General features: G+C 46.6%; 1 protein-coding gene across 1 annotated transcript; it reads left to right on the top strand.

The window, feature by feature from the left end:
- Positions 1–2,770: 2,770 nt before the first annotated feature.
- Positions 2,771–7,183, top strand: LOC147985795 (glutathione hydrolase 1-like). The gene is made up of 7 exons (XM_087544300.1): positions 2,771–2,904; positions 2,997–3,322; positions 4,795–5,310; positions 5,755–5,987; positions 6,187–6,451; positions 6,551–6,688; positions 6,823–7,183. Exons 1-7 carry the CDS (start codon positions 2,898–2,900, stop codon positions 7,042–7,044), a joined length of 1,707 nt encoding a protein of 568 aa, XP_087400426.1. The 5' UTR covers positions 2,771–2,897; the 3' UTR covers positions 7,045–7,183.
- Positions 7,184–11,883: the final 4,700 nt, after the last annotated feature.

Raw genomic sequence — 11,883 nt, 5'->3', positions numbered from 1 at the left:
GAACCTTGCCTCATGATGTAGCCCCCATGCCCTCTGCATTGTTTTTTCAAGCACAGTCCTGCTGATCGGTCTCGGCGAGAACGCCTTTCCCACCGCCGACCACTTCAAGTTCTTGGGCATGATCTCTTCTGGTTCTTGGAAGACAAAACCTTCCGCCTCCTTATCTAGCAGAACCATCCCTCCCAGCCTCGCCGAGAGGCTCGACGTGGGATCCGGCGTCTTGCTCGTGGTGGGGGACTTGGAAGATCCCCCACTTGCCGCTTTGCCCGGGGTCGCTGTCGCCCCAGGTGTAGCCCGCGCCGCCGGACTCCCTTCGTTCTTCTCCTTCACCTTCTCCGCCATGGCTCCGCACCATGAGGGAGAGGTTCCACCAGCCAGCGTCGAGAGGGACGCAGTCGCCGCCCCTAGACACCGCCGTAGGCACACCACCCCCACCGCCGAAAACCCTAACCCTAGCGCTTGGAGTAGATCGCCTACGCAATCGCCCCTGGCGCTCTGCTGATCTGGAGGCATACCTGCTATACAAGGAGCTGCAGGAGATTTGTTTGACTAAAAAAAGGAGGACCGAGTCCTCGTGTTCGACGCGTCGAGAGGTAAAAGCAGATCCAACTGGCGGAAGGAAAGTCCATCGTGTGTTGTGCATCCGTTGGAAAGCAAGGGCAAGGCAAAGCAATTAGCTAGCATTAGAATATTGTGCAAGGGAGCTACAGGTCACGTGAAGACCAAGATCATTCTTGGTTGGATTTTGCAATTAGTACACGGAGTGTGCCATGCCAGGTTTGGTTCGTGTACTTGAGCATTAGGTGAAGGGAGCTCGGTTATTTTTTCACGGGTCAGACGTATACAGAATCATGGTGCCAGCGGTGAACTGGAAGCTTTGAGTTATGGCAGACAAGGGTGAAAGATTTGTTGGCACAATGAGGATGCTTGAAGGCGTTGCGGGAAGTCATGTCAGCTAAGATGGAATTATCATGTGATGGATGAAAAATTCGCGGAAGACGATTTGGGAGCCTCGAGCGTGTCATACAGTCGAACGAGTTCGGCTGGGTCGGACTAGATAGTCTGACGGATCGACGCCAGTCGGTTGGTACAGAAGACGATGATGGGATCGGCGATGACGACGTAGGAGCGTTATGCTGATGGTGACCGACTTCTGGGGCGTGGAAACACGTGGCGCATGCCTGAGTGCTCGTGTGGCTTCGACAAGACTATGGCGGGGTTGATTCAAGACGGTGCACATGAGAGCTTGAAGTCGACGAGGTGCGGGATGGATTGATCACCTATCATGGAGTCATGTTGAAGGTGGAGCTGGATTGAAGGGCTACGATGTAAGGATCCAGGGAATCGAAACCTATTCAACAAGGGGGAAAAAGCGAGTGACATGCAGTTCGGACTGGAGCCCCGTGGTCTGATGGAAGCGTGAAACTCGTCATCGGTCGGTGATGATCGATGGTACTCTGCAGTGGGGTTGAGTGGTGTGGTTTCGCAACCCTTGAGACTCGACCAGGACAGTAGAGGCTCAACGCGGAAATAGCGGCGAGGTGTGCGGTATGCACGGGGCATGGAGACGGGCCAGGGCTCTGGTGGTCATACATGTGGTGAGACAACTGTGAATTTGACTCGGGGTGACTACAAGCAATGGTGAAATTCCTTCAAGTTTCAGTCAGGCGGTCAAGAAAGGAGTGGTGATGTTGAGTTCAGATAACTCTTATGTGTGACACCCAATATGTGAGTTGTTCACTTTCACGCAGGTCAGTGATCAGTGTGCGATGGCGTTGGACGGATACTCTGGAAGTTGGGAGCACAGACTAGAGTAAAGAGGAACTTAATTTTGCTCGAGTGTTGACTGTGGTCAAGAAAAGAAGGGACTACAAGTTACAGGTGGAGTCACATGGAGTCTTTGAAGTAGCAGCGGTACTCATGGGATAAGCTCAAGTCCAATGTACATGGAAGTTTGATGCATGGACAAATTCAGGATGGTGGAGAATATTCGGCAAGGTGGAGTTTGTTAGAGTTGTGTCGAATATTGTGTACAAAGTAGATTACAGTTGGACTTGTAGTTGTATTGTGTTTACAGGGTATGGAGTCGTGTTCTAGTAGGACACTTGTATCCTAAGCCTCTTATATATAGCGGGGCTAGACACACGATGTAACCTATGCCAACATAATATCACCGGAACGCAGGGGAAGCCGGCGGCATGTGCCGGTGTCGAGGGCGACCGGGTGCGGTATTGTGACGGTGTCAATGGAGAGGAGCGCCCATAGTCAGGCCCCGGAGATGTAGCCATATCGGTGAACCTCGTTAACAAATCTCGGTGCCGTGCTTGTGTGATTGCTTGACCTTGGATGATCAATGGTATGCCTCGGATTTATTCTAACACATAGGGGTATGGTATGCCTGTATGTTTTCATAGGGATGAGTGTATGCGTGTATTCCCTCCGTTTTTATTTACTCCGCATATTTGCTTTAGTCAAAGTAAAACTTTGTAAACTTTGAGTTTATAGACAAAAATATTAACATATACTTCTCCGTCCGAAAATACTTGTCATCAAAATGGATAAAAAAAGATGTATCTAAAACTAAAACTAATCAACACCATTAGATTCATTATTAAATGTATTTTCATGTTATGTAGATTTGTTATGATAATATTTATATTTTTTTATAAACTTGGTCAAAATTTAGAAAGTTTGATTTTAGTCAACTCTAATATACGTCGTAAATAAAAACGAAGGGAGTACATGTAAGCGGCTGCTTTGTACTGTGTTAAAAAACTTGTTTTTAAACAAAACCTGTATATAAAACCTTGCCGTGTGGCCTTCTCATACTCGATCGACTCGTCCAACTCGCCGGTCAGATTCTTCCACGCGGTCCTCTCCCTCCCGCGCCTCTGCTGATGGCCCGTTAGACTCTGTTCACTCTCTTCCCTCCATCGTGCGCGCAAATTGTATCACTGTGCGCTAAGCGACTCCTTTTTCTTTCTCACCTCGAGCAGCTGGACGCCTACGATGGTCGGCGGCCGCGCTCGTCCTGCTCTTCCTTGCCGCCGGGGCGGCGGCGGAGGCTGCACGCAGGGAGGTTGTGACCTCGCCGCGCGGCGCCGTGGCGGCCGACGACGAGCGGTGCTCCAAGATCGGGCGTGACGCGCTCCGCTGTGGCGGCACCGCCGTGGACGCCGCAGTCGCCACGTCGCTCTGCCTCGGCGTGGTCAGCCCCGCGTCCAGCGGCATCGGCGGGGGCGCGTTCATGCTCGTCAGGCTCGCCGACGGCACGGCCGTCGTTTACGACTCCCGTGAGACCGCGCCGCTGGCGGCTACAAAGGTGCGTGATTGGAAGAGTCGTCTCTTACCTTGGTCTACTCAAAGACTCGTGGATGCTTGTGCATTTCCTTACTTTATTCGTTCAATCATATGATTTGAGACTTGACCATACTTACGGTGCAGACTACTCGTAATCTGGTACTACAATGCAAATTTGCATGCATGGTTAAGCTGATTGAGCCGAAACATTTTGCGCTGTGTTGGGCGCCTCTCAAGCATCCACACCAAAATTTCCAAACTTACTGACAACAATACCACCAAACCCGTCCTAGAAAAAAATATATATCGTCAAGCCGATGGAGTATCAATCAAACTAAAAATACATATAACCGTAGTACCATACACACACCTACTCGGTGGTTAATTCACATGGTTGGTGTGCCTTTCTGGATCCCTTATACTATTATTCCGTCACAACTGGCAAAGAACATGGACATGCCATGCCATGCCATGCATGGGAGAGATGAGACACAGCGCTCCCACTCTAGCTGCTCGATTCCTACTCCCTACTACTACTAGTATTGAGTATTGGTCGAAGCACTAACTGTTGCTTGTGTTGGGTTGTAGTACTAAGATAGTATACCTTGGAGTGACGGGAAGAACAAAGGGAGGACGGCGACCGATCGGCGTGGTCGAGGGCCATACGCGTGGAGGCTAAGCTACATAGTGGCGCCATGTTCAATGCCGCGCGTCCGTGTGTTTAACCAGTGGAGAGGAGGCGCCCCACGCTATCACGCGCCCACTTGCTTCTCTCGGCCGCCAGTTGCAGCCCGGACTGGGAAAGCCAAAACGAATCCGCGTCCGGCCGGCCGGCGTGCAAACTGATGCTACGATGCGCCCAACCACGTCCCGTTCAGTGCTTCGGCCGCTAGTTTTTTGTCAGCGCACTAGTGCGGTAATGTACAGGAACATGATCCGCGATTCCATATGTCTAGCCAGAAATAAAATTGTGGGTGTGGACACTCGAAAAATAATTGGTTGGGCTGTTGCCTATTATGCTTGGGGTCTGCTTAAAAGGGTTAACTTGGACAAATTCCTATATATGGTAAAAGTACCTCAAAATTCCATATGCAATTCCATATGCCTGCCAGTTGTTAGCTTGCTGTTGCCCCACTTGATCGTTACATTCTATCTAACCCGTTACCAGTCTACACGAAATGCCAGGACTTGTTCTCTAATTTTTTCGATAAATGATACTTTTATTAGCTTAAAATGTAGCATAAAGTGGATACAAATCATAATGGGTAACATCTGCCTGATGCACACATCTAAACCTGTCTCATTTGAAAACATAAAACTGAAAAACACATTGCTAGTTTGCTACTCTCGAGTCTTGAAGTTGATTATATGGCCAGGTCTTGAATCTAAGAGTCTTCTTGCCCATTTACCGTTTGGGATTTGGCAAGAACAATTGCTCCTGTACGTAAAAAAAAGGTGAATTATGAACACTAGCGATCTCAATTGTGCATTCAGGACATGTACGGCGGCAATGACACGCTGAAAGCGAGGGGCGCGCTCTCCATCGGAGTCCCCGGTGAAATCGCGGGCCTCTACGAGGCGTGGAAGCGCCACGGCAAGCTCCCATGGAAGGAGCTGGTGATGCCGGCCGCGAAGCTCGCCTGGGCGTTCACGGTGTCGCCGTACCTCCACATGCAGATGAAAGCGACCGAAGCTGGCATCCTCGGCAACGCCGGGATGCGGGCCGTGTACGCCTCCAACGGGGCGATCCTCAAGGTCGGCGACGTGTGCCGCAACGGCAAGCTCGCGTGGACGCTCGAGGCCGTCGCGGAGAGAGGGCCGGCCGCGTTCTACAGTGGCCCGGTGGCGGACCTGCTGGTCAAGGACGTGAAGGAGGCCGGAGGGATCATGACCAAGGAGGACCTGGAGCATTATCAGGTCAAGGTGCGCCGGCCGCTCTCGCAGAATGTCATGGGGTTTACCGTGCTCAGCATGCCTCCTCCTTCTGCCGGTGGTGCCGGCCTCATGCTGGTAAGCTTTCTATATGTGCAAAATTTTGTTCACTGTTTTTCATTTCAGTATACAGAATTTTTTTGGTTGGAATTTCATGCACTTTTGCTATATGTTGTTTTGACGATGGACAGAGATATTGGCTGCTTCTTCTTTTTTCTGAATAGTCAGCTAGAGTAGCTATTTCTTGTCAAAAGTTCCATTGAAAAGATATGCATCGTGCTTAAGAAAATTGGTTCTGGATAAGATTGATAGAGATGTGAAGACTTCACATTTGAAGGATGTGAAGTTCTTTAATGAGATATTTATTCAACACGAGACAAGTACTCTTTCGGTGAGAGATAAGCACAAGGGTTGCATTCAGGTCAAGTGGTGTCATCACGCTTTTGGAAGAAAAATCTAACGTTCCGATGGCGACAATTTCTGTGTGCATGTTATTTCTTGATATCCTTTTTTACTTTACAGGTTTTGAACATCCTGGCTCAGTATGGAGTTTCTGGTATTTCTGGCTCTCTTGGGATTCATCGCCTTGTTGAATCCTTGAAACATTACATGGCAGTGAAGATGAATCTTGGAGATCCCGACTTTGTTGATGTTGGTGCGGTTGTCTCTGATATGCTCTCCCCCAAGTTTGCTGCTGAGCTGAAGAGAACGATTTACGATAATATGACATTTTCACCTCAACATTATGGAGGAAGGTAAAGAAACCTGCATCCCAAAACCATGTTCTCATCACCTTCGTGGATGATATGCCCCAAAATCACCTGACCATCTTGGATCATACCATGAACCTGAACTTCTCAGTGCACTACTACATCATGGAGCAGTGCCATCTTTCCTGATTCAGTGCGAGCTGCCCTACCAATTGATCCTGCCTGACCAACTTGCATATTTCAGGTGGAACATCCTTCAGGACCACGGGACCAGCCACCTATCCATCGTGGACGGCGAGAGGAACGCCGTCTCGATGACGAGCACCGTCAACGCCTACTTCGGATCCCTGATCCTGTCCCCGAGCACAGGCGTTCTGCTCAACAATGAGATGGACGACTTCTCCATGCCGGCGAACACCACCGCGAACACTCCACCGCCGGCCCCCAACAACTTCGTGGCCCCTCTGAAGCGCCCCCTCTCCTCCATGTGTCCAACCATCGTTCTCAAGGTTAGATTAGTAGGCCGCAATGGAAGACGTGAACTGCGTCTTGTAAATTTTCTGACGAGGCTGAAGGTTCTGATTGTTTTCGTGCTGTATCTGTGGTAGGATGGGAAGCTGAAGGCCGCGGTGGGCGCCAGCGGCGGGAGCATGATCCCTGCCGGGACGATCGAGGTGCTCCTCAACCACTTCGCCAAGAACATGGATCCGTTGTCCTCTGTCATGGCGCCGCGAGTTTATCACCAGGTCCCATTCTTGATTGAAACTATTTCTTGTTCTCTTCGTTTCATCAACTATATATGCACAAATGCAAGCTCGAACGACCATCCCATCCGACAACTCTGATGCTTTGGTTGCTTGGTATTGGACAATGGTTGCAGCTGATCCCGAATGTGGTTCAGTACGAGAACTGGACGACGGTGACCGGCGACGTATTCTTGCTGGACGCAGCGACGAGAGGCGACCTGCTGAAGAAGGGCCACGCCCTGAAGCTCCTCGCCGGGGGAACCATAAGCCAGCTCGTGGTGCACAACGTCGAGGGCCGCGGGGACCTGACCGCCGTGAGCGATCCCAGGAAAGGCGGCGTCCCGGCGGGGTACTGAACTTGATGGCTGGACCGCGTCTACGGGTTCATTCGACGGGCAGCCTCTCTGGCTGTTATCGGCTCAAGATACACGCGTGATTCTTGTATTTGTTCATGGATTGGAATAAAAAGGGTACCACGTCATCCTGTCAAATAAATACGTGCGTCAAAAAGGCTTTCACCTCACAAACAACCCTATGCAAACGACATGCCACCACAATCGCACGCACAGGCCTAAAACAAGATACAAAGATGTTGAGAATCAGCCACACCACCCCAACAACTCCAAGCAAGCAAAAGATGAACAATAACTAACACTATGGAGTGGATGGAGCCCTCAACCATGATCAAGCCATCGTCAAGCAACACTAGATCCAACAGCAAAATGGCTTAGCCACAAGGGAGACATGTTCACTTGTGGCATCTTGATGTGCCGCTGTTTTAGAGGGCACTAGATTATTTTGGTACTAGGAAAGTAGGTTATGTACGTGGATGTCAGATGCAGTGATTTCAATGGTCCAAACGTTGAAAGGTTCTGCCCCTGGTACAACATCAATGGGAACTGCTACCCTCAAGGAAACAGTGCAATGAAATGGGGCAGGTCCATTTGGTTTGACATTTTGAACACACAACTAGAAACAAGAACAATATATATGCTCTATAAGGCTTGCTCTAAATTTTGTGAGTCGCTGAAGAATGCTTTCTCTTCCAATTGTTTGGCTTTATAAGTACTTGATGTATCCCCGCAATTTGTTTTGATGTGTGCATGACACTTTCAGCAGAAAAAGTAACAGAAAATCTGGGCACAAGTTGACTCTTCCCGCCCGTGCAAATAAAATGTGCAATCCATGCTTATCTATGAAAGGCCATCGTCTAATTCTAGGTTGGCAGATGATTCATCTGTTTTCAGTTGATTGATTATATAATTATATTGGTTATATCGTCTTTGTTTGCTCAGTATTGTGTTGAGTCCCCAAGGGAACATGGTGTTGTATAAACAATATTGGAAAGCACTGGGCTCTTGAGATTTAGGATTTGTTTGTTTCAGTTTGTTTCAAGTTTTACTCCTGAAAACCTTGAGATTAGTTTGTCTGCTGAGAACAATATAGGGTCAATATAAAGTATGGAGATACATCTAAAAAAGGTCTGGAGATCATATTTTGTTTTTGCTATGTCACCAGTACTAGATGGTCAAGTTTTTCTTTTTGTTGCTGAAATGAGTTAATTTTGTTTTTTCTAAGGACGTGTCCAATGCGGCGCTACTTGCCTATCGTGAATCGTGAGCTTTGTTGGCATTGCTGGTTCAGGAAGAGTTTGACGCCGCTCGACATTTTCGCCTCAAAAATAAAAAGTCTGACGCCTACCAATTCTCTTGCCAAGGATACTCCTATCGACGGCCGATCGACAATTTGAGGTCACCGAATGAAATTGAAAATAAACAGCTGACTTTGGGATAACTCATTGCATCCATGATCCACATGTCAGATGCCCTTATACTTTCCCATGCTTTTAAGTCACTTGCTCAAAATTATGAGTTAATATTTTCGTTCTCAAGTTGTCACTATTGCACGAAAAACTTCAGTAGATACTTGTTCTTCTTCGAATCTAGGCATGTGTTGTTCGCATCATTGTCTATTTCATGCAAATGCAACCATGTTTGCTTTGCAGATATAGTTTCCCCTGCGTGATGCATCTAGGTTGTGTTTGTAGTCGTAAATACAATTTTAATGTACAAAATGTAAGTGGCTTTTTTTACCTCATATTTTTTATCTCTGGACTCATTGGGTCCTTATCTCGAACAAGTCTTGGAAAATAACACATGCATGTCCTACTGTTACTCCTTACTAGAAAAAATCCGGAAAGCAGGCAGGAACTATACATGATTGACAAAATTGGCAGTCATATTTTTCTAACTAGAATAGGCAGAAACTATGCATACAAACATCACTTTGATACCTTTTAACTAAGCAAATTGTAAATTTGATTTCATAAAATGAAATTGATTGCTTTCAGAAATTAGTTCAGAACTGCTCAATGAGACATTTATGATTACCTCTATAATAGGCCAGTCCCTTTTTCACCAAACCGATAAATATCTAATAAACCCGATTCCACGGGGTACAAAGGGACCAGAACGCCAGTAGCCATGTCCCATGGCTTAATATGATATTCCCAATAGGTTTCTGTAATGGCTAGGCATCTCTTTGATGCTGTGTGGGAATGTTAGAGATTTGCAAAACTGTTTGCTACAATCTTAGTTACACCTGCAATTGTGTTTATATAGGACAGAGCTCTGCCGTTTCAGTGGTGCCAAGATATACAATGATCTGGTTGGTGATTGGGCTGCTTAAATGTTTCCTTGTGATTAATAGTTTCATTTACCAATAGCTACTGGCAGCCAAAGAAAGTGACATCTAATCAGTCTCAGGGATTGAATGATTTAGTTACCACACTGTCAGTTAGTCGGCTTGCTGTTCACAACATGAATGATATATACTGCTTAATCATGTGTAGTTTTCTTTCCTTTTGCTCTGTTATAAATGGATGTGTATTGTTTGGGCAGTTTTCATCGTTGTTTAGATGTGTTTTAACCAATACTCCATGTACTCGTGTTTTTTCAAGCAACTACAAATCGTAGGGCATATGAAGTTCTGGCTTGTAATTCTTCATGGTGTGGTTGCAGGATATTCATGCTGAGGCTGCAAAGAAGAGGCGCCGCACCACCAAGAGGCCATATAGAAATAAGTTGTTAACATGCAAGCTGGCTGAAGGATAGTCTTAGCAAGTGACATCCCAATGACAGAAAAACGAAGATTATTTACAATAGCATTCCGTAAGTTTATTAATGCATTCTGTTTTTGCAAGCATCAGTTTGACAAGAACTGTTTGATTATTCAGTGGTCAGGGGACAGTCCCAACAACATATGCAAGTACTTCACCGGCATCTCTGATCCTTGCACCAGTTGTTGGCGTTGTCATTTTCAATGTAGTGTTATATCATTTAACAATCACAGTCCAAACAGCAGTAAGTGATTGCCCTTCTCATGTGTGTTGTACATAGGGCCTGGCGGAAGGGAATGAAGATGTACACCGCCAGGAAGAAAATCCAGAAGGACAAGGGCATCGAGCCCTCCGAATTCGAGGATGCCATCGCGTGGGTGAGCGTCTCTCTTGCGTCCCTCCATGTCACTGTGCTTTAATCTCAGGTTATAACACAGACCCATCTGAAACAAGACTGGGAGTACCCCTTGGGGCTAGGGTATAAATAAATATGTTTCTCTCCTTTCCTTGTGCTGATTTTTCATTATGATCTCGTTATGTTGGTCCGACTAGAGAATCACGAGGTTTTTCATGTCCAAACGGAACAGAAGCCTTTTTTAAATACATGTTACTTGAGGCATTGCGTTTTAGAAAGACGCCGCTTTATTCATGGGTTGGGTTGCCAGTTTGGAGCCACTTAATTTATGGGTTGCTATTCCTATCATTGCTGTTAAATACTAATTATATTATCCAACTAGCTAGATTTTTATTTGTGTTTGTATCGCAGGCTGCAAATAATCTTGTAGCTGCGACGGCAGTGGCACCTTCAGTTCTTGCTTGCAGGGCACCTACTGCAGATACACCTTCTAGATCAGGTATGTATCATATGGCTGTTTGTCTCTCCAGCACACACATGAACTACAACCTTAATCCTGCCCAGTGAGTTGTTATGTGATTAGAGTCCTCCCATCTGGGTGCCACCGTCGTCGTCGCACGCGGTGTCAGAGACATGGACGAGGTCAAGCAGTCTCTGCCTTTGTCTTCTTCCCTCGCCGTGAGGAGCTGAGGATACAGACGAGGAGGCAAGGAAACTGTGGCATCTTCATCGTCGTTCTCTCGGCGCGCTGTGTTGAAGAGATGGCCAAAGGAGGCTGGGAGCTGAAAGTGCGGCACACTGTAGTAGTTTGATGGGGAACTATCTTTGTATGCCAGCATATTTGTAGTGGTTTGTTTGATGGGAACTACCTTTATATGTCCGCATATTTTGCTTATGTATTAATGATTCCATGCTAAATTTCTACTCCTTACTAAAAGAATAAATTGTCAGTGCAACAACTATCAGCTTTTTTATAACTATCAGTTTGTTGCACTAAACTAAGTTAATACAACTGTGTTATATAAATCAGAAAATGCAAATAAAAATGGATGTGTACATTAGTACAAATAGGAAAGAGAAAGGGGCGTGACCCACCTGGCACCGCAGAGCTTCTGCTCAGGCGGCGCGCCATGGGCGCGCCCCAACAACTAGTGAATGTAAAGTCGCAGCGTGACTATGAATGATATTGATGCTTCAATCAAAATAGTGTTCTGCTAGAGTCCTTCCCAATTCGCTCGTTGATGTGTGATGGAAGTGTTTGGTGCAAAGGATAGTTCGTCAAACACGATTCTCTCAAGTTCACCGTGTGTGATACGTGGACATCACACACGGCTTCTCCAAACAAACTGTTTGTGACAGAAAAATTGATGAGCCAAATAGTACTCATCACATACCTTGTGAAATCAAGAAATGCCTAAATTTGACCCAATGTGGCCAAAAAGATGGAGTTATTATCTGACTAAATTTTCACCCAATTTGGGAAAAGAACTGACTATGGACGGACTATCAAATTAAATCAAAGCATTCATCAAGCCACATGCATTCCCTAACCAACTTAGGGTTCAGAGGATACATTATTTTTGTTCCTTGAGAAACATAACCACAAAATAGTAGAGTAAAGTGATCTCAATCATCATGCTACCACGAGTCTCCCTTGGTAGAAGTTGAGCACCAGAATTTCATCCATCTTAAGAAAATTGTGAGCGAATTCTTTTCAACCAG

The sequence above is a fragment of the Triticum urartu genome, chromosome 2A, assembly GCF_056163025.1.
Source record: "Triticum urartu cultivar PI428250 chromosome 2A, HENAU_Tu73, whole genome shotgun sequence".
Lineage (NCBI taxonomy): Eukaryota > Viridiplantae > Streptophyta > Magnoliopsida > Poales > Poaceae > Triticum > Triticum urartu.
Note: the sequence above shows the minus strand (reverse complement) of the source record. Positions and strands in the feature narration are given on the sequence as shown.

Coding starts and splice junctions, on each gene's coding strand:
- LOC147985795 (XM_087544300.1), top strand. Junction 5,988..6,186: donor CCTCAACATTATGGAGGAAG/GTAAAGAAACCT, acceptor TGCATATTTCAG/GTGGAACATCCTTCAGGACC. Junction 6,689..6,822: donor CGCCGCGAGTTTATCACCAG/GTCCCATTCTTG, acceptor CAATGGTTGCAG/CTGATCCCGAATGTGGTTCA.